The 24,080-nt window shown below is 33.3% G+C and overlaps 1 protein-coding gene across 3 annotated transcripts in view; it reads left to right on the forward strand.

Moving 5' to 3' along the window:
• Positions 1 to 8,114, forward strand: part of RNF138 (ring finger protein 138) — a 51,192-nt gene extending 43,078 nt beyond the window's left edge. For 2 of the 3 annotated variants that reach the window (XM_063077321.1, XM_063077323.1), the window contains 4 exons: positions 3,530 to 3,586; positions 4,408 to 4,519; positions 6,262 to 6,369; positions 7,930 to 8,114. In XM_063077321.1, the coding sequence (XP_062933391.1) occupies positions 3,530 to 3,586; positions 4,408 to 4,519; positions 6,262 to 6,369; positions 7,930 to 7,998 (346 nt within the window). In that variant the 3' untranslated portion in view covers positions 7,999 to 8,114. The remainder of the gene's footprint in view (positions 1 to 3,529; positions 3,587 to 4,407; positions 4,520 to 6,261; positions 6,370 to 7,929) is intronic. The other variant, XM_063077322.1, reaches the window with a different exon arrangement.
• The last annotated feature ends 15,966 nt before the right edge of the window (positions 8,115 to 24,080 follow it).

Genomic DNA, 24,080 nt, shown 5'->3' on the forward strand with positions numbered 1-24,080 from the left:
TCACTGGAAGTGGAGAGGAAGTAAGAGGGAAAATGCATGTATTCACTAAGATATCAGAACATATTTCTATTTTATCCTCCTTGGAAATTATTTGGTCTATTTACAGGCTATTCCTACTAACCCTGACTATTTGTAAACATTTATAACTAGGTATCAGTGGGCTCATACAATTTAGTTCAAATACAGCTCTTCATAAAGGCTGAAAAAATGAAAATTGCAAGCAGTCTTTTGTTGTTCCTAATAGATTTCTCTCCAAGTTGTTTAAACATTTTAAGTGGCTAAATAAATATTAAGGAATCTGGTACGTGTTAAAATGTTCTTTTTCTTATTTATAGGCATTCTTTATATATTCTGGATGTTAATCTTTTGTTGCATGTATTGCAAATATCTTTGCTCAGTCTTTGGCTAGTCTTATTTCAGTGTCTTTAGACATACAAAAGTATATATTATATGTGGGTACTTCAAAAAGTTTGTGGAAAAATAAAACTGAAAGATAATACAAATCTTTTCATGAACTTTTTGAGTAGGAATACTATGAATACTAATTCGTAGTTGTTGTGTCCAGCAACTTTGGTGACTTATTAGTTGCAATAGTTCTAATAATCTACCTGTAGATTCTTTTAGATTTATTATGTGGAAAATTATTTTATTTTTCCATACAGTTTTTTTTTTCCTTTTTAATTTAATTCTTTCTATTATATTTGGTTTATTGCATTAAATAGGATCTCTGTCCAGTGTTAAATGGCAGGTACTTTTTTCTTGTTCCTGATTTTACTGGGAATGTGTGTAAAATTTTACTATTAAGTATGATGTGTACTATAGATTTTTAGCATACTGTTTATTAGAGTTTTAAAGTAAGTTTTAAAAAATTGTATGTGGATTTATATGTCTATCTGTTCTATGATGATATCACCCTGAATTTAAGATTTTCCTATGAAATCGTTCTGCTCAAATCAGGAAAATATATATATGGCTTGATTCTCAGATATTCTGGTATCTAGAGTCTAGGCATTTGTGTTTTAAAAAAGCATTATGCATGATCAGAGATTTTGTTTTCCATTATGGAAGCTGAAGTTTATTGAGTGGTTTTTCTTCATCAGATAAAATGATCATATATATATATATTTTAATTTGATAAAATGGTGTCAAGTAATAGATTTTCTACTATTGGATCCATTCATGTATTTCTGGGGTAAATGCAAAATGTAAATAGTAGCTTGGGCATGATACAAGGCTGACTAGAAAGGACTAGAATGATGATAATGAGAGTTGTAATAGGAGATTGAAGGGAGAAAGCATTTAAAAAGGGTATTAACTTTGATATTAAAATAATCAGAAGTTTTGTGATTGCATTACCCCATCAGTAAAAGAATTGAGCGTGTACTCCCAGTATTTGTGTGTTGATTTAAAAACTATGCATGTATTTTATAGTACTGATACTTTATGTACATTATAAAACATGTAAAATTTAATTCAGTGAGATAAAGATGAAAAAGTTACTTTTAAAGTGAGTTTTGCTTTATTTAATTTAAAGTGTAAAATATTTTTATTCCTAAAAATTTATTAATTTTTTTTACTGGAAAAAAATATTCACTATGCTTTAAAATTTCTTATATCTTTATATTTTGGCTGCTGGCTGGTAGATCTGAACCCTTGACTTTGGTGTTAAAAAAAATTTTTTTTTTAAGTCTTGGTTTAACACTGTTTACACAGTAATTAAAAGATTTGGATCTGAGTTCACTTTATTTTGATACTTGGTTTTGATGACTGTTATGGCTGTAAAAGATACCTGCCTCACAAAAAAAAGAAGTATGCCTATAAATTGAGATTACTACATTTTTCAATCCCATTCACTAAATATCAAAAGGGCTTTTGTTGATATTTTTATCTTCTCTGATGTTATAGTTCTTACAAACCAGTCAGAACTTGTTACATTATTTTTAAAGGGCAGATTCAAAACCCAGTGGTTGTATTTATTTGGAAGATTTTTAAAACTGGTTAGAAAAATCTACCAAGTTTAAATGTATAGATATGAGTTTTTAAAAAAATAGGTGACGTACTGTTTTTGGTAACAAAATCACCTGACATATCTTTAGTGAACACGTTTTCTATAGTATGGTTATTTCAAAAAGCAGTTTTTTAGTCTCCATGTTGTTAAAATGCCAACTTTACCTGAACAGACAGATTAGTAGCTCCTAGAGAAGTGCAAAATAGTGGTTTAATAGTCTATTTGGGGCCGGCCCTGTGGCGCACTCGGGAAGAGTGCAGCGCTTGGCAGCGGCGCTCCCGCTGCGGGGTTCGGATCCTATATAGGAATGACTGGTGCGCTCACTGGCTGAGCGCGGTGCGGGCGACACCACACCAAGGGTTACGATCCCCTTACCGGTCACAAAAAGACAAAAAAAAAAAAAAAAAAAAGTCTGTTTGGGTATGTATCTAAACAGCGAAGTTTGCTTGCTTGCCCATGCACGGGCTATGGGCTACTTGTGGAGAGAGAATATTGTTATCTTCACAGAAGGGAACTGACTGTCAATGGAAGGGTGCTTTTTCATTACGTACACACTATTGTATGTAGCTTTATTATGAAAATAAGCAAAAAAATTGAAAATACTGTCTGCTAGGTAGATGACATTCTACTGCTTGTCTTTTTATAAAAGAAAAATGAATAACCAGGTTTTTTTTAAGTTCAACAACTTTTTATTTTTATTTTTTTGTTGTTGGCTGGTTAGTATGGGGATCTGAACCCTGGACCTTGGTGTTATAACGCTGCACTCTAACCAAATGAACTAACTAGCCAGCCCTCAACAACTTCTTAAACTTCAGCATTGAGACATAGAACAAACCTCTGGCAAAATTTTCTTGGCCACTACCTATCTCATTACTATTTTAAGATTTCTACTATTGAAGGACCTTGTTTTTATAAAATTGGCCACATTGATAAAATTCTGTAGCACACAATTGATAGTCTCTGTATGGAATCCCAACTCTTCCCTCAATTCGTCTAATATTCTCTATGACACATGACTCTGGCATAGGGTACAAGATGTCAAGTTCTTCTGTATACCAAATGTTAGTGAAGCCTAGTTTCTTTTCCTTTTTGGGGGTAAAATGTAAACATTAACATTTAAATATTTTCTTAAACCTCCACTTTGGAGGCTACAACCTTAACCCATATCCTAGTTACAAGTAAAAGGTTCACAAATTCTTGAGTGTATTAAAAATAGTCTAGGTAGAGGTGGAGATACAGGATTTAAGATAATTCTGTGAAATTCTATGTTTTTTATTCTAAACTTTTGTAATTGTGCATAAATTAATCTTAAAGGACATGAATAAGAACCTAATAAGCAGTCTTATCTTAATTTATTTGAAAAGTAATTAATGCCATAATTATTTCATAGTTCAGAACTATTTGAAGTTTAGACTTAAAACACATTCATAGTAGTCTTCTTTATTAAAAGTTCAGGTTAATGTACCTTTAATGTGCTTTCTTACTTGGGGTATTAACTTTTTCCTCCTTGTGCTTCTTAAGTAATAGGAGTGAAACATCCACATCTGATAACACAGAAACTTATCAAGAAAATACCAGGTAAGCTTTTGAAAAATCCTACTTATAGTAAATAATATTTATCACTTTATCAAATAACAATATAGCTTTAATTTAAACTTTTTTTATTCAGTTAAATCACCAGACATACTGTGCAGTTAGCAGTTCAGAAATAAATGATGTAGTTAACTGCTTTTAAGAATCATATTAGAAGAGTTTAGTTATTCTCTTTCACTGTGGTCAGGTTTCTTCCATGCATGATTCAGGCAGTTGTTAATGTCAGTTGTCTGTTGCTGAAATTCAGAGGTATTACAACCCAGTAATGTATGATTCTCAAAATGTTTTGAAGTGCTTTATACTGGTGGTCAGTTTTCTGTTTTTTCCTATAAATTTTGTATGTTAGATTCCTGGGGCCTGGGATAGATTAAAGATACGATATTGATGGAAGCCTTTTGAAAGTTTTAAGATCCCAGATACAGAGTTTTCAAATGATGGGTCACCATAGGATATTTAAGTTTTTCAAGGGACACACAATGACAGCTGTTGGCATCATACGAACGACTCTAAAGTTTGGACCTAACTACTTAATAAATGGAATGGCTAGGTTTTTGTTTTTGTTCTGGCCAAGAGACACTATGAAAAAATTAATTGAGACACTAAGAGTACTGTAAACTGAGATTATTTGGGAACTTCTGTTCTAGATCATTTGTTGAAAATGTATTTTCAAAACGAGAGAATCTTTGAATAATCTAATAATTATAAATTTTTTATTAAAAACATAGTGATTGGTCAAAAAGTAGGAGAACATCATTTTTATGTTATGATTTTGAATTAAGTATGCTTTATTTAAAATTGTTTTATAGTTCTTCTGGGCATCCCACCTTTAAGTGTCCCTTGTGTCAAGAATCAAATTTTACTAGACAGCGTTTACTGGATCACTGTAACAGTAATCACCTATTTCAGGTAGTTCCTGTGGTAAGTACACGTGTTTAAGGCAGTCTTCTGCTTAGATTAAGGCATGCTGTTCCATTTATTTCACTTCATGTATATATGGGAAGGTCATTGATTTAAATTTGGATAGGGTATTATCAGTAAGGTAGATTTTTGCCAAAAAATGATTGATGACTGTGAACCAAGATGAGATATTTAAAATTCTAATAACTCACATTATGAAAACAGAGGTGCTTGTTGTGAGGTAATGCAGGAGAATGGTTTGGAGAAGAGTGAAGTAATGAAAGATGAACTGGAAACTCATTACTGAGCAATACCTAATTCTTTTGGGGCCTCAGTTTCTTGATCTATAGGATTCAGACAACTGGACTGGTCAGATGGATCTGCTGCAGGTGAAAAATAGTAAGAATAATATCAGTAGGTATTTTTATTTATCCTTGCATAAAGGAGATGAATCATACTTTTTTTTTTGATGCATACGTATCTTTTTCTTTCCTTTGATGGCTGGCTGGTATGGGCATCTGAACCCTTGATGTTGGTTTTATCAGCACCACGCACATAAATATTTTTTTGATGCCATTGTTTAAGAAAAAGTGGTGAGACCTTTTTGATGAATGAGAGACGTAGAGCAGAGTGCAGGGTTTCAACATTGTGATTATGGTTCTAGAACTCCTCATTTCAAACATGAATTTCACAGATAAGTGATTTAACTGAAGTTATTTGGGAACCTTTGTTCTAGATCATTAGATCTAGATGGAACCGGAGAAACTGAGCTCAGAGAGATACTTCCCTTTCAGTTCAGCATTTTTAGTTTTTTGTTTTTGTTTTTTTTCTAGTGGCCAGTATAGCTGAACATTTCGATATATAAATACTGTCTTCAGAAATAAGAATGGAAGGAAGATTTTATAAGTAATTATAGATAGTTCTAAGCTGTTTTAGTGGACGTACTAGAAAAAATTGTGAAAAAATATGCCCCAGCAACTCTTGAGGATGCCCTTAAACTCTTGCATACCAACTACAGAGACAGACCATCTACTTTGCTTATTACAAGGGGCACAGTTACTGTAAATAAACAAATACAGTGCCAAAGTCTCCAGGAAATCTCTCTCATATTTAAGAGATTTCACTTAGTTTTATATTGGATTCCAGATTTTTTTTTCTCTCGTGGCTGGCCAGTACAAGGATTGAGCCCTGGACCTTGGTGGATTACCAGATTTTTATTCATTTCTGCATAATGTTCAGTATATCATAAAGTTTAGCTATAGTACAATTACTGAAGTTCCTTTTTACATCATTGCAATATGTCATTCATTTAGTTTTTAAGAGGTACTTCATTTAAAACTTTAAGGATACAATTTAAAGTGAATTTTACAATTTATTTTTACTTATTAGTGATGCTAATAATTATATCACTATTATTGTGTAGATCAAGTGAGATTATATACTGGGTACGTTGTAGGCAGTTGGTGATAACTATCATTGTAATTGGTATTATTAAAAGCTGGATGTGGTATTTCTGTTGAAACAGTGGTGTAATTGGAGATTTAAATAATAGAATGCCTAAGATCACTCTTATTATATTATGTTAGATTAGTGTCATTTACCTAAGGTTTGATTGTGAAATAATCTAGTCATGGAACTTCGCTTTTAGAAATGCTTTCATGTAGATGTTTTTGGTAACATAAGCTTTCGTTAACAGTCTCAATAATTATATAACATTTGATTATTTTTATTATTTTTTATTTAAAACAATCTGTTTCTTATAGACATGTCCTATTTGTGTGTCTCTTCCTTGGGGAGATCCTAGCCAGATTACTAGAAATTTTGTTAGTCATCTAAATCAAAGACATCAATTTGATTATGGAGAATTTGTGGTAAGTGAATTCTTCAAGATTTAGATAGTACTATTTAAATATTCAAGTTAACTTTTTCAATCTAGACTTGAGTTTTTGAGGCAAGAGATTGTATCATACTGGATGGATATAGAGCATGTTATTTAATTTTTAATAACAATATTGGTGAACTTTAGTTTGTAGAATAGTAAAAGTTGAATTTACTGTTCACCTCCTATAGTAGAGAGAGAATTAATAGAGGAAGAGCAAACCCTCAGATGAAAAAAATGATGATTTATGTGAAAACTGTATAGATTTAAGGAAAAATTGTATCTACAAGAGAAATAAAATTGGTTAAACATAGTGAAGGAAGATGGATTTCTCATGTAGTATAAGTTGCCTATTCAATCCACTGTAGTAGATTTCTCACATCTAGCATGTGACACCCATTCTTTATCAAAGCAAGGGAGCTTAATTATCAGGCAAGACCAGGTTGACTATTACACAGAGTAAGTGAGGGAAGTTACATAATGTAAAATGGATTCCCAAAGCAAAATGTGGTGTTCATTTCTACTTTCCAAATGTGTTATCATTTTTTCGCATAGGTAATAACTTCTATTAATTGTGAAATTGCAGTGTTTTCAACTTCTGTAATTAAAACCTTGCTTAATTCAAAATTATTCCTGATAAAGAATAGCTGATATTTGTTTTCCAGCTTAGGTAAGCACAGGCATGTGAGATTCTCACAATGACATGAACAAAATTTATGTTTTTCTCTGCCCACTGGTGTTGAAATTACATCATTCTTGATAAATTAAAAAAAAAAAAAAAAGTTTTGTGGGATTTGCATTTTTTAGCCTAATATTTCAAAATAACAGTTCAAATTATTTAAAATTCAGGTCTGCTCTTTAGCAATTTTGTGAGGCAATTGTAGATTATTATTCTATTGTTGTAAGAAAAGTTACTGTGTCAGGAGAACTGTGTTTGGGAAAATGAAAATATTTTTGTGAACCACTTTTGGTGTTATACCTTGCCATAGAAAAATATGTAATTTTAATGATTTGAGATTGCCAAGTGGAAGCCTTGATAAGTTTTAAAGCAGATGCATAGGACATTTTTTTTTTTAAAGTTTGAAGAGTAATTTATAACTAATATTGAGTGGACCTATAATTTTTAGCTTCATATTATGGTTAAGAAGCTATCATTTAACTTTAAATTCAATAAATTTTGATTTTCTTTAAAATCAGCTTGCCTTCAGATATTTGGCATTCTTTTCTAGTGATGACACAAAATTTGTCACTTATACTTTTGTGTTTCAATTAACTATTTTTGATTAATGACTTGTCATAAGACTGTTACTCTCAAATTTTATTCTGCGCTGGTCCTCTCTATTGTTTATTAGTTATTCTTAAATAATTACAGCTGAACTTAATTTTTTATTAAAGTTCGGGTGTTTAAATCTTGTATTTAAAGGATGCTATATGTTGTACATAAACTGTCCTGAATATGGGTAATGTGTATCAAGATGTGTAATGTATTGGGCAAAGTATTGAGTAGCCGAGTATGTTTTTCCTAATGATATGTTAATGTTATTATTTTTAGAATCTTCAGCTAGATGAGGAAACCCAATATCAAACTGCTGTTGAAGAATCTTTTCAAGTAAACATCTGAAGGCTGTAGACATCTACACATCTTTGTACCTGCAAGTGCCATCTTTAAGGGGAAAACTACATGAAGTCACCATTTCAATAACTTGATGTGTATATTAATAAAAGTAATTCAGTCTGTTTCAGTTTTTTAATTGAAAAATAAAAGTGGGCCATCTAAAAACTTTATCCTCTTGATAAGTTAAATGAAAGTTATGACATCCGCTTTAAAAGCATAAAAAGGGTTATATTTCACTACTGTAATGGTGAAAAGGGAATCCCTATTGTACTTTATCTTTTTTTAATTATACATATTCTTGAATTTGTTATGTTGCTTTTGAGATTTGGTGCATTTCCTCCCATTTACTTTGTTGTACACAGGTAACACACATTAGCAAATTCTGAAAGATGTGAGTGATATAAACTTAACAAATCTGAGCCAGTTACCAGAAATGCAAAATGGAAACTTGAAGTGCTAAATGGAACAATCCAAAGGAAATTTTTAAAATACAGATTCTAGCTGAAGAATTCAACTATAAGAAAATAGTATTTATATAACATTTAGTATTTTTGAATACTAGTGAGATTTCTTTAATAATTTTAACTCTTTAAAAAGTGAAAGCTCATTGTAAAGATATTTTCTTTTTGCTATTAGAAGGAAATATCAAGAGACAAATTTTTCTTTTGTGGGCATTTAGTAATTTCTATCTTGTTTGACTAATTTGTAAGCCTGAAATATACTAAGCTGGATAACAGCTCTTTGGCCTCAGAATTTTCAATAGCCAGTATTTCTAATTAGCTAAGATGAAACTTGTATTAGAAACTTTAAGTTGGTGATATATTTTACAGATGTGTTTAAATGAGAGATTTGTCTTCATCTCAGTTTAGAAATTCATTTAAAGGTAAAGATGTATATGTATGTATACATACACTTTTATGTGTGTATATGTATTCATGCATATATGTATACATGCTGTTTGCCAGTTTATATACATAATTTCTACTAAGTATTTTAAAAATGGACTAGCAATAGGGAATTGAAGTGTTTATCTGATTTGATTAAAATTTTGTATATCACCAAATTTTTAAAAAGTGACAGTCATGTACTAAGTGGTCTAGTTGGCTGCTATTACACCTTAAGAATTGAGTTTACACACACAATTACCTGTTTATATGGTGCTCATTTGTTCTCAAAGATAATGTATGACTATGATGTAATGAGACAGATTCTACCAGCCACTCTGTTTCACTACTTTTTGGTTAAAATTGGGTTTGTTCTTAGTGTTCACTTTGAGAATTTGTAGGAGGCCCAAATCACAGACTAAAGGACGAAGAGTGGATTAGGTTACATTCCATACTAATATGCATTGTTTATGCTTTTCTTTAAAATAACTAAAAGAACATAAAATCTCAGAAGTAGTTTGCTGCTAATATATACATACATTGTATACAAAGGTATATTTTGGTTTTGTTAAAACCCTTGTTGACTTTTCTACAGTGAACTTTTTTTTAACTTGATTTAATAAAAATGTTAATTTCGGAAGTGGAGTTTTGTAAAAACCTTTTTCAGTCAAACTTTAATGACTTTATTTATGAATAGTAATAACAATCACAAAAAAAGCCATACATCTTAATGAATATATATGCCTTTGTTCTGTCATTCTGAAGAGTGATGTTTACTATGTGCTTGAATATTTTCTCTGCAATTATATGAGTATAATTTTAAGAAAAGCTGTATAAGAACTCTTTTTTAAAAAGAGACTTTTGACCATAGTTTTTTTCCAGTTTAAAGCAATAACTTCAGTAGTTTCAAAGGTTAATATGTCTAATATGTTAAACTATTTTGGGATTTGAGAAGTTCTTTAAAGGAAAATTGTAGCAGAGATCATTTTGATGAAATTGTGTTTTGAAGTTTTGTGGATGAGTTAAATATCATTAATAGTCTTGTGTGTCTTATAGATAAGCTTTTTCATAAGAAAAAATATTGACTTTATTTGCTTTTATCTGGGAACAACTCAGTATGGAAATGATTGTTTAAAATATCCCCTCCTTTTGTCAGTGGATTGGGGATAGGGATAGGCTTTACAGATTTAATTTAATGGAAATTTAATTCATGGAAAAAAAATCCTTATTTTTAATATTGCTTATAGCTGAGTCAGGATAAAGGAGGGAAACTATTGATACTCCAATGCCTAAATTTCACAGTACTATTTAGGAAAGCTATCTCTCTCACAAATTACAGTTTATGTTGTTAAATACAAAATCTTGAGATGTATTGCTTTATTTTTCAATTAAAAGTGGTTTTCTCCTACTTGTGTGTCTAATTAAAATTTTATGTCTAGAGGCAAACATGATAACATTTAACTCTCAAAACTCACGCTGAAGGACATGTAGGAGATAACTCATTTTTCACTTAAAAAAGTGTATTAGGAGAAAGCTACCACACGCTGATGCTGTATGTTGGATTTAACTTTATAAACCTGTTTTATCTATTTCAATTGTTAATCAGTTTTTAAAGCTATTTTATGAAGTGTCCATGCAGCAAGATTTTCAAGACTTTGTTAGCAGCTGGGCAGAAAGCTTGTTAATACTTAAATTTTAGTATTAAACTGTTATTAAATTTAATACTAAAAGTATTAAACTGTTAAAGTATTAAACTGGTTAATACTTTTATATTAAAGAAGATATCAGAGCTATAAGAATGTATTGCCAAATGCAATGGCATATACCTGTTAAGCTACTTGGTAAGTATTACGACCTTCAGTGAATCCTAACTTCTATAGAAACCTCTTAAGGCTGCTACTCAAATAATCTTTTTTGGAAGAGGTGACATTTTAGCATATGTAGAAAAGGTGTGACCCAGAGCATATGTAAGTACACATAGTATAAAACTCAGAAATATAACACTTATTCCATGATACCACTTAGTGTACAATATAATTATCTACTTCTGCAGTACAATTTTTAGTCAGGTGTGGAATGTAGGTGAGTTATATTAAGAGATTAAAGATTATAAGAACCTCAGGAAAATAGGTATTGCAGCCCTCATGGCCCCCACTCCCAATAGCAGTTGTCCAGTCCTGGGACAACTGTGCTCTCCTTTTCACTCCCCAAAAGAGGAAGATAATGGTTGTATTGCATTGTGTACTTGGTTGACAAACTTGCATTAAACTGTAATCTATGTAACAGGAATTCTTAAGAGTGCAATAGTGGAAGACAGACTTGGAGAATTTAAGGTGAACAGGGTAGGTGAGTGAATATGGATGACACTGATCAGGTGAGTTACAGTCATTCAGTAGAGGATGAGAAGAAGAAAATATACAGGATGTGAGGGAAGGATTTTTTTTTTCCATTGTACAGTTTGTCTCAATACATGCATATATTGTATAATGATCTAATCAGAATACTTAGTATATTTGTCACCTAAACGTTTATCATTTCTTTGGCTATAGCATTCAGTGTCCTGTCTTGAAACACAATATTATTAGCTACTGTCACCCTTGAGCACCAGAACTTCCTGTCTAACTGTAACTTTGTACTTGTCTGTCAACCTTTTCCTGGCCTCTTTCTCTCCTCCCTTTCCCTCCCCCCTTTCCCTGCCTCTTTGTCTGCTTTTATACTTCATATAAATAGAAGCACACAGTAAGTATTGTTTTATATCCAATGCTCAAAATTGGAGATGTTCCTGTAAGTTTTTTTTTTTGTAGTTTACAGGTACCTGCAATAATTTGTCTTTTGTCTACAGCAGAAAAGCTTAAGTCTTCTAAATTACATTTTAATATTTGTGAAAGTTGTATTAGATGTATTATTGCAAGTGATTTTTTCATGTTTGTTGGTACCTGAGGATGCCAAATGCAGATAAAAAATGAAAACTGGCTGGTCTTCTAATAATAAGAGGTGAAGAGTGACCAAATGGACTTCCACTGCTCTTACCCGACCTTTTCCATAAGCTGTGTACCGGATGTTTTCAAGGCATTTTGTGGGTATGGGATTTTAATAAGTATGTAAGGACTGTATTTTCTGGAAATAGAGTCTAAAGCTACCAATAGAAACTAACGGGGCTGCAGCAGATAACAAGAGAAGGTAGGTAGATCTTTGTTGGAGAATGCAAACATTTTTAAAAAATCCTAGTTTGGGTCAGACAACTAGTTTTGATGATTCTGCAGGTTGATGTTTATATGCTTTTGGACAAATTTCTCAGTCTCTTACCTCAGTGGTTTGTGAGTGTTGAATGAGTTAATATGAGAAGTGCTTAGGACAGAGCCCACAATCTTTACTGAGTATTCAGTACGTATCTACCAGTTGTGTTTATGTTTGCCAGGTCCTACTTCATTCTCTAAAATCCTGTGAGGGAAGTCTAGAGTAATGTTTTTTCTTGCCTTTTAGAATATAGAACCTAGAGGGTTATTAGTCTTTGTTTGCTAGCCTTTGAGACTAGATCTGAGACTTTGTCTCCAAGAAGTACAAATACCCCAGATAATGAGAAATTTTAAATAAAAAATAATATATCTTTTAGAATAATCTTTGTAAAGAAAAGTCGGCTGGTGATCATACTTTTCATTTTCAATCAAATGTACTTCCAGGATTTATGAGAATTTTACTTAGCCCAGTTTTTAATATACTTGGCTCTTAGCCAATAATTAATATGAAGAAACCACTGCCTCTAGAAGAAAACTTACTTTGAAATATTAGCAAATCACTTTAATAGCTTAGTATCTAGGTTATTTGGTAATCTTAGAGGGTGTTAAAATAGTTTTTCTGACCTTTTTGAAAAGTTCATGAGTGTTTGTTAAAACTACTTCATACCAACTGAATTGATATATTACACCACAAAAGCATTTTTTATAAAGTAATTTTAGGTTCATTTAGATTCACGGTTCTCAAACTTCTTGGTCTCAGGACTACTCTACGCTTAGAAATTATTGAGAACCCCAAAGAGGTTTTTTGTTTTTTTTGTGTGTGTGTGGATATTTGTCATATTTGAAATTGAGGAAATGAAAATTATTCAAAATAAACTACATTCTCAATAACATTTTTAATGGAAAATTTGCAAAGCGTTTGCAGATCTCAAGTATTTGGCTTAATGGGAGACAGATTTTTATATCTGCATCTGAATTCGATATATTGTGGTAGGTTATTTTGGTTGAAGGATACAAAGATAATGTCATGCAGATAATGAAGTTAGAAAAGGAAGGAGTATATTAATAGCCTTGTAAAATGATAACTGAGTATTCCTTGATACTACACCAAAATAAATGGTAACTTCTTAAAAGTCGCAGTCTGAAACCATAAACTTTTTGTACACTGTTAACAGTAAAATTCATCAGTCTATTTTGCATTTGAATGGCTCTTTTGCCTATGCATGATTTTGTAACATTGTGTCATGGTCAATCAGGAAATGGCACAGTTATGTGGATCTTTTAAATGTTGACACATTTTTTATATTATAGCAGTCAATATCATTGATCTCATCAGTCCTTAGAAATTAGGAAGCCAAGATGCTCACAGCTTTGCCAAAATTCTGATTTTTGCTTAAAACCTCAAATTTTATCATTGGCAGCAAATAGTTGATTGTTTTCTTGAAGTGACAGGCTCATTTCCTCTAAATAACCATGTCTTAATAAACATGGCTGTTTGTCAGTCACTCTTTTCATGGCATGGCCACTTTTACTTAAAAGTTGATTGAGCTCACAGCTCAAAATGATCGCACAAGTATATTAACTTGAGACAACAGTTGCACCTTATGCAGGACATGTGCTTTGTGTGTACTTGCCGTTTTTATCATACAGAATTTTAGGAAGACTTGGAATTAAGAGTCACATTTTAATACAATTAAAGATTTCACTTTCATCAAAGGGATTTTTAAGTAAAGATGCTTTTCCCTCCTGACCTAAGTGAATGATGGTGAAAAATATAACTAGTAAATTTGGTGCCACTGCCTTGATTTATGCTGAGGCACTGGTAGCAGTGCAAATGTCAACATAGTAAATAAGGCAGGTGAATGTCTTGGTATTAATGAAAATATTTTTGACCTCACAGATCCTTGGAGATGTTCAGAGACCACCCTCCTTCCCAGGATTCAAGAGCCACACTTAGAGAACTATTGGTGTAGGCTATATTTATAAGTTAATATTGCTTTAAGCAAATTCTTTGCCTTTTGTGGGGCAGAGGGGAGAGATAGCTGGCTGGTAAGGGGATCCAAACCCTTGACCTTGGTGTCACCGTCCTCTGATTTCTACTTTCTTAATGGTATCTTTTGAAGTGCAAAAGTTTGGAGTTTTGATGAGGTCCATTTCTTTTATGGACTGTGCTTTTGGTGTCACATCTAAGAAATCTTTGCCTAAACCAAGGTCTTAGGTTTTCTTCTATAAGTTTTACTGTTTTTGCTCTTCCGTTTAAGTCTATGATCCATTTGGGGTTAATTTTGTATATGGTGCAAAGTATGTAGATAGCCAACAACTGGCTATCCTTTCCACAGAGGATTGCCTTGGCACTTGATGAAATCAGTTGTCCATAAAAAAAAGGATTTATTTTAGGACTCTTAATTTTGTTCCATTGATCTACATGTCTGTCCTTATGCCAGTGTCACACTCTTAATAATTGTAACTTTATTGTAAGGATTGAAATACAGAAGTAAAACTCCTGCAATTTTGTTTTTAAAAAATGTTTTGGCTTTTGTAGGTCTTTTACATTTCCATACAAATTTTAGTACCTATTTGTCAGTTTCTGCAAAAAATATAGTACATTTTTTTTTTGACACCTGGCTGGTAAGGGGATCTCAACCCTTGACCTTGGTGTTATCAAACACCACACTCTAACCAAGTGAGCTAACCAACTAACTTGGTACATTCTTAAATGTAGGCACAAACTCCCTTTAAAAAGCAACATCATTTTACATGTTTAGTGTGTCTATAATGAATGCAGTGTGATGTAAAAAAACAAAACAAGCCCCCCTGCCCCCAAACTGCCATGCAATCCTGAGTATAATAAAATAGTAATTTTCCAAATATTTACATAGTTAGGTTATATTCACAAAAATACTGTTGGAGAGCTGGCATACTTCCCATCTATGGTCGCCTGGTTGCTCCACCTAGATTCTAAGCAAGAAATTGTACAGTTTCCTAATACAACTTTATTCCTTAAAATAGGAAAAACTTCCTACAGACATCTGTTAAAATAACATCCTTAGGAAACATCCTTTAAAAAACTTTGTATTTGAAGTACAAGTGTTGTGTCTTGGTTATCTGTCCATACGCCCTCTGCCTGTTTATTGTGGGAAACTTCATTTTTGTATGCTATCTGGTGGTTTAAATTTTTTTTTTTATACTTCTAGAAGTTGCTATAGGGATTCTGTGGCAAAACAAATATTTTATACCAAATTAAGCAGATTTATATTACTAAGAGATTCAGCTTCTGGTTTTCTGTGTTGGCATAATGTTTTGCTTTGAAAATGTTCTACTTTTGAAAAAGTTTGAACACTTGTGTTAATCAGTATTCAAATGCTTTTTAAGTAGACCACTTCAAAGTCCTTTGTTAGATAAAATAAAGACTTCCTGAAGATTTTCAAGTTATAATGGTAGTAGCATGGGCATCTGAGCCTATAATCTTTTTAATAGTTTTGTACATTCTCCTCTATGGATATACTGTTGGTCTCCTATTTGTACATTTAGATTGCTTTCAATTTCTAAAATATATATATGTCTGTGATGATTGTATATTAATCTTGCCCTTTTCTACCTTGCAACCAAAAAACCAAGCTTGTTAGAATCGTGACTAAATAAATAATAAACAAGCTCTGACTGAAGAGATGGGGGTTTCTCCAAAAGTAATGTAAATTTAATGAAACTTTTAAATGGCAGAATGGTAGAACTTAAGCTCTAAGTCATGCAACTTTGGATTTGTAACCAGGTCCCACCATTTCCTGTCACCTTGGGTAACTCATTTAATCTCTGTAATACAGTTTCAGTTTCCTTACCTATAGAGTGAGGGTAGAGATACTCTACCTCATAGAGTCATTGTAAAGATTAAAACAATGCCTAATTTGAAAGGCGAGCACTCAGTTTCAGCCATTTTAACCTACTTTTACTTTTTTTTCCCTGAAAAATTTGAAAAAGCTAGTTTCACGACTTTCAGTTTTTGTAAACACCTTACCTGTTATTCATTTTTGTGTTATAGTTAAAAAGGTATCTAAAAACAAACAAAAAATACAGCTTAAAATGTACCCTGTGTAACGTGGTAAAAATCATTTGTTTCTAAGTGGATAAAAATGTGTGGATCTATGCGGAGGGTGGGGGAACTGCCTTATAAAAGACATTAATTGGGACAACTGGTGAAATTTTTTTTTTTTTTTTTTTTTTTTTTAAACAATGGCCGGTAAGGGGATCTTAACCCTTGACTTGGTGGTGTCAGCACCATGCTCTCCCAAGTGAGCTAACTGGCCATCCCTATATAGGGATCCAAACCTTTGGCCTTGGTGTTATCAGCACCACACTCTCCCAAGTGAGCCACGGGCCGGCCCTCAACTGGTGAAATTTGAATGCTGACTATATGTTACATAATAGTATTGTAACATTGTAAAATTTCCTAAATTTGGTAGTTGCACTGTGTATATGTATGTATAGTTTTTTAAGAAACTGTCAAACTTTTCTAGGTTGGCTGTACCATTTTACCAGCAATGTATGAGGAACCTAGTTTTTCTGCATCCTTGTCAGCACTTGGTATTATGAATATTTTTTTATTTTAGCCATTCATATAGGTATGTAATGATACCTCATTGTGGTTTTAATTTGTATTTCCCTAATGGCTAATGATATTGAATATCTTTTAATATGCTTATTTGCCACCTGTGTGTTCTCTTTAGTGAAATGTCTCCTCACTTGTGCATTTTCTAAGTAGATTATTTGTTTTTCTATTGTTGAGTTTAGAGAATTCTTTATATATTCTAGATCCAAGTTCCTTATCAGACATGATTTGCAGATTTTTCTCTCAATCTGTAGCTTTTCTGTTCTCCCTCTTTTAGGGGTTTTTCACAGAGCAAAGTTTTTAATTTTGATGAAGTCCAATTTACTGATTTTTAAAAAATGGATTATACTTTGATGTGATGTCTAACAACTCTTCACCAAGCCCTATGTCCTACCCGTTTTTTCCTAAAAGTTTTATAACTTCGTGCTTTACACTTAAGTCTATGCTCCCTTTACAGTTAATTTTTGTATAAGGGTGATATTTAGTCTGAAGTTCTTTTTTCTTTTTTTGTTTTTCTTTTCTTAATCCGTCCAGCACCACATGTTAGAAAGACCATCCATCCTGCATTGAATTTGTTTTGCAACTTTGTAAAAAATCCTTTGTGCATACTTGTGTGTATCTCTTTTGGGGTTCTCTGTTCCATTGATCTATATGTCTATCCCTCTACCAGTATGTATAGTGAATATGTAAGAGTATGTCTTTGTTCTTAGGAGATACATAAAAAATATTAGATTATGATGTCTGCAACTTGTTCGCAAATGGTTAAGCTAAAAGGAAAGACACATAGGTAAATGTGATAAAATGTTAACACATGGAGACAGTAGATGAAGAGTATATGAGAATTTATTGTAACAGTCTTGCAAATTTTCTTTAACTTTGATTTTTGATATTTTTCCCCCTGAAAGATTGAAAATGCTAGTCTCACTAGTTTTGAAAACTTTGATATTTTTTTTTTCCAAAATAAAATGTGTGGACTTTTCTTTTTTAGAAGTACTTTTATTAGGGAAAAAAATTTAAATTATGCCTTTTGAAATCTAAACTATGTCTTCAGCTGACAAGCTGCAGAACGCCAGCAAATTATGGAGAAGATTAAGTGGAGCAAAGATGATGGTTTGGCAAACAAAATAGTAATTAAGTCTGTGGAACTAGAGCCATGGAGCTGAGAGGAGTACTTCTAAGCCAGTGAGCTTTTACAGAATGTTTTCAGTCTATGGCATGATGACATCCCATCCAAGTGATCTCCATAAAATGATTTTATAATTCCATACTCTAGTTTGATAAAAAATAAATACAGTAACATAAAATTATAAGCTCTGCTTTTGAATGCTCAGGAGACTAAGAATATCAGCAAATTTTATTTCACTTCAGATTAAAACGTCCTCATTTTCTCTGGTCATTCTTCATGGTCTGGTTTTAAGATTGCTTATCTTTCTGGTCCTCATTGTCTGGTCTTCGTTCAGTTTTGTTGCTGCTCTGAATTGTTGGCTCCTTGATTGCAATCTGGTGCTTTAAATTTTTTTCTGATCAATGCAGAATAATTTGATACTACTATGTGCATTCTATTAGAAACCACATTTTTATCAAAAATCACTCAAGATTACATGAGCACTGATGGCAGTTAATAATGTCAATCATAACCCCTAAAATGTTTCTCATAATTTAGGACATTAAATATATAACTACTGAATTTCACATTTTTTAGTTTTGGCCTATTGTTCCCACCTATGAAGATGGTTTTTTTTTTTTTTTTTTTTTCCCCAACTTGGAAAACTTCTTTATTTATAGACATTTCAGAACCATTTAAATCAATAGACAACAAATATTTTTAGACATAACATATCACGTTCATCTTGAGGTACACATTGGGCCCATTAAATACTGCTCTGCAAAGTAATCCAACTGTTAACTGGTAGTTAACGGCCCAGCAAAGAAACTGTAAAGATGGTTACAAACTGTTTTGAAAAGAATACACCGTTTCCATTTAAGTTAAGAAAAACTCCCCAAATTCTTAATTAATTGAATTCAATTTTTAGGCTTAGCTTAAACAATATTTTAAATGTAACTTAATATGAAAATCGGAGACAAGATTTATAACTAAGAAATTATCTGAGCCCTACTACATGGGATTGTAAACAAAGGATATTCGCACTCTGATAAGCTCTATTATAATATTTAAAGCCTAAAAATTAGACACAGCAGCAAAACTACAGAAGATACTTGTATATAGTTTTAACCGAAATCAAAGAAGATGTTTTGAATTTTCATTTTGGCATTCAATATGTTAGCTGCCATTCCGAGATTCGTTTGCAGATTGATAAACAAGACTATTATGTGACACCAAGGTCAGCTCAGGAGCAAACCATTACCGACTGCTTTAGACTAACATTCATCTATTAATCAATAATCTTTGGGTGAAATTATTAAACTTAGATATTACTCAATAGTTATGCTTGAATATCCTAGTCTCCAGCCCTTGCATATTCACAAGACTAACATTCTTAATCCTTTGGCCCACTGAGTGTGTTAAAATGTGAAATGTATTTAGTTTGATTTGACTTAGTAAATATACCCTGGATCCTTAAATTTCTATTTTCTTTTCTAACTACTTACAAGTCAGATATTCTAGAATTTTGTCATGCAACATTCTCACTGGTAATTTCCAGGGTATGCATTCTCTTTCTTTGAAAAAAAAAAAAAATCTATTAGAGATGATTAAAGGGGACTACATGTAGGATGTTGTATAATCTTCACCAGTGATAGATGTTTTATTTCAATAAAGCTGGAAGTTTTTGTTTCCTCTGATTGTTATTTGGACTATGAATATTGGGGAAGGCATTTCTGGTTTTAAACGTATTTCTCACACCAAAAAATCAGGAGCAGTTTGACCCACATAGGGTTTCTTAAGTACTGAGTGGCTGGTGCTTCTCAGGGGCCTATGTATCATCAATATGAGAATCCTCAGTACAAACATATCTAAATTGAAGATCCTATTTCCAGGCTTGCTTCTTTGATATTCTTGATAAATATTGTGCTGCTTATTATGTGATATGAGCTAATACCACAATAAGGAGGCAAGTTGATCTGAGGTTTATGAAAATTATAATACAGGAAAAGAAATATTTATTTTATAACAGTCTAGAATTGGTTTTGAGGCATCATGTCACTTAATCCCATGATGGAAATGTACATATGAAGTCAATGTAGCTCGCATCTTCTTTATTGTACACCTGGGACTTCTTTGCGGAACATTTATTTGTCTCAAGACCTGTCTTAATCATTGCAAGGATTATCTGCAGTAGTTCTTTGGTAATATCACACATTTAAAAGTGATTATTATCATTCACCATAGAGTGATATGCACCTTGAGAATGTGGCAGGCTGGTCTCCTGGGCTGTATGTTTTGGGTTATCTGTGAGCCCACATCTAAAAATGAAAATCCTGACTGAAGTGAAGTCAGAGGTCAGTTAATGTGTGACCAGTTCAAATATACTGAATCAAGGGGGAAGAAAGAAACTGCAGTGGACTGGTTGGGGATGGAGATGCAGGTCAACAGAAAAAGAGGAGAAGGATTGAAGTATGAGTATGCTGTGATGTGTATTGGTTCAGTCGAATCTAAGCAGAAGCAGATCCTTGAAAGACAAGTATACCTTTTGTTCTTTCCATGCTACCTACAGCTTGGATGTGAAAACTTAATGTGGAAGGTTTTCAGCAAACAGTTATCAATGTTACAGGTTTTCACTCTCATCCTTATACTGAGATACAATTTATCTGGACCTAAAGATATAAATTCACCTGAAGCAGCTTTTTACTTTTATTATATATCTTGAGCTTCAATTTCCTATTAACTATGTTTATGCCACCCTTTCTAGTTAAAATATTATTTTCCTTAGAAAAGATGGAAGCCAGGTTTATATCCCAAGAACCTTAATTCTGAAAATTCCCTTATTTCCTATACAGAGTTCTCATAGCTAGTTAGTGCTTGTTTTACCTTATTGGGTTGAGATACTGTTTTCTCAGCGTATGTAGCATCCTTCTTTCCCATTCTCTTCAGATTCTTCTCTACTCCTTTGCTGGTTCACCTTCTAAGATTGGGCATTTAAATGTCAGAGTTCTTCAGGGCTCAGTCCTGTCCCTCTTCTTTTACTTTATCCTGAGATCAAGGATTCTTATCCCTCATCGTACATCAGTTATATTCACACAGGTTTCAAGCACCGTCTTCATGTTAGCCAGTCTCAAATTTTCATCTGCATCTCTCCCAACTACTTGTTCAGCATCTCTGATTATTTCCCAGGCATCTCAAATTCATAACAGCTAAGACCAAACTTATCTTCTCACATCTGGTTCTCCTTGCTGTACCGAAACTCAGTAATTGTAGTACCTTTCAGCACTTACTTAAGCCAAAAGCCAGGGAGCGATCGCTGGTACTTCGCTTTTCTTTACATCACACATCCAATTCATTAACAAGTCCTGTTGATTTTATCTCCTAAGTATCTCTTATATCTCTTTGGTTTTCTTCCTGTCCGCTGTCATTCCACTACCCAAAGATATCCCTACTTCTGGACTGCTATCAGTCTTTCTGAGTCTACTTTGCTCTCCTTAATACGTATCCTCAAATTTTTTATCATTCTTCTGGTTAAAATTATCCAATGACTTCCACTGTTCTTAAGACAAAACAAAGCAAAATTTCTTAACTTGGACTACAAGTCTATGTGGGCTACTTTTTGCTTAACCTTCACAGCCTTATCTATCACCACTCTCCTTACTAGAGACCAGAGCGTTAGTAGCCATAGATTCTGTTCCTCTAAACTTGCCATACCCATTCCCACCAGAGGATCTTCACACATGCTACTTTCTCAACATAGAACACCCCTACCCCCTTCCCCGTCTAGCTATGATTTACTCATCTGAAAACTCAGTTCTCACATTACTTGCTTGAAGCAGTCCTGATGGCCCTGTCCTGTTCCGATCCTCGTACACCCTCCCAGAGCACCCTGTTCTGCTTCCTGGCATTTAACCCAGTTATAATTAAATATGTAAATAGCTTTTTGTTATTCTTCTCCAGAATGTATGTTCTGTGAGGACACAGCAGCAGTAGACCACTCAGAGACAGCAATGCCTAGCACACATAGGGATCAATACTGCGCTCCTGCATAGCCAACTGCCAGAATCTACATCTCTGCCTTTGCTGAGGCCTGCCTTCAAAGCCCTGGAAGCCCTGTAGGCTGTCAGTTTTGGAAAATTAGCCAATCCCTTTCATCCCCACTCCTCTCCCCTAACAGCCCTTTGTCAATGACCAATGGAAGTTGATGAAGAAACATCCTACCTCCCTTGGCCCTTGCATGGGATAACTCAGATCTGTATTTTACTGTTTGCCAGAGTTTCCTTGAGGGATTAAATTCCAGTTGGTCCCTATGAGCTAGTTTGATAATGTTCCTTTTACTGGCAACCTTTGTTTCCTAGACTCATTTCCCCCCTCCCCTACAGTGTTTTCTGTACCTCCCAAATAAAGTACTTGCATTTGAATCTTTGTCTCAGGGTCTACTTCTTGTTGAACCCAAACCAAGACATGCACTAAATCAGTCTCGGAGTGTGGTGCCTGGACTAACAGTATCAGCATTACTTGGGAACCTGTTAGAAAAGCAGATTCTCAAGCCCTACCCCAGACATGGGAACTTGGGTTGGGGCCAGCAATCTGTGTTTTAATAAGGCCTCCATGTGATTCTCATGCACTCCAGAATTTGAGAACCACTGGAGAAAATTTATGCCATTATACCTTCTGCTGTAAACGGAAACCTCTTTTTCCTCTCGTTCCAAAAAATCTCTAAAACGTTAAAAAATAAAATCTCCAGAATTTTTAGAGTCTTACATATCCTGAGCACTAACCTTGAAATAATTCTTAAGAGTTTTAAGCCGTCACTGCTATTTATTCTTGTATATATGCCTCATTTTCAAGAATGATCTCAGAAAAAAGTTTAATCACATTAGAATGTGCAGTTACTTTGTTGTTTTGTTTTTGTGGCTGACTGGCATGGGGATGCAGTTACTTTTATTTCTTTAACATTTCCCCTTCTTCATTGGGATCAATTTATGATAACATTGTTAGAATATCTTTTCTAGTAACTTTTTTCTTTTTAATGTCTCTTGCCTGAGGATTATGTTACCTTAGTCTGAACTTCTTAAAATCTGATTTTTTTTCACTAATTCATGAGTTCCTCTGAAGAGAAATTTTTCTTTAAAGAATTTTTTCCAATCTTTTAAGACATTCAATTTAGAATTATTTTCAGTTGAACCTAGTTTGATAATTCACTTTATCTTAGAAGATATTTATTTCCCACAATGTTACCATATTTCCAAAATTCCATTATTGCATTTCTAATTTAATCTGTGTCTTGTGCTTCTGTAATAAAAACCAGGCACCTGTCTGTTTAGCTTCTTTGGTCGAACTGTTAGTGGAGTTTTGTTGGGTTTTGGCGGCTGGCCAGTATTGGGATCCAAACCATTAACCTTGGTGTTATCAGCACCTAGCTCTAACCAAGAGAGCTAACTGGCTAGCCCTATCAGTGGAGTTTTGAACACAAGAAGATTAACCTCATCAACTCTCTATGAAAATGGAGGCAGACAGTCATCTTTTTTATAGGAATGCAGGTCCATGAAGAGAAATGTTTGAAAACCTTAGAACTCGAGTATTATTTGAAAACTAAATTCTGTACTCTTTTCCTCTTTGATACCTCAGCAATTTTTGCACACCATAGAACAAATTCCTTAGCATAGAAATCAAAGCAGTTCAAAACTGGTTAACTCAGTTGGTTAGAGTGTGTCCTTGAAACACCAAGGTCAAGGGTTTGAACCCCATATAGGCCAGCTGCCAAAAAAAAAAAAAAAAGTTTATACTAATCTCCACTATACATAATCCACAATCTAGCTTTAGTCACCTATTTGAAATTCTTCACACATACACCAAACTTACTTTCATGTTTTTTTTTTGTCTTTTCAATACCTCTGCTTTTAATGCCTTTTCCATACCTTGCTGAAATTCTTTTTCACTCTTCAAGTTACAGCTCAAGAATCAAGTGACTATGCTAGACCTGTCTAGTGCTTGAGATATACCAATGAACCAAACAAAGATCTCTGCTCTCATGGAGCTCATATTTTCAGAAGCAGAATTTACTACGTCAATAGCGCTTTGTTCATACCTCCATCGCAGCATTAATTTGTATAATTTGTATAAGTCTCTTTTCCAGTTAGACCAGTGCTATTCAACACTGCCTGCTCAATAGAATCACCGGGAATGTCTGGAAAAAACAACCTATTCCATGTCCCACCTCCTGAGGTCTTGATTAAGTTTGGAATGGGGCCCAAATTCTA

The sequence above is a fragment of the Cynocephalus volans genome, chromosome 13 (genome assembly GCF_027409185.1).
Source record: "Cynocephalus volans isolate mCynVol1 chromosome 13, mCynVol1.pri, whole genome shotgun sequence".
Taxonomy (NCBI): Eukaryota; Metazoa; Chordata; class Mammalia; order Dermoptera; family Cynocephalidae; genus Cynocephalus; species Cynocephalus volans.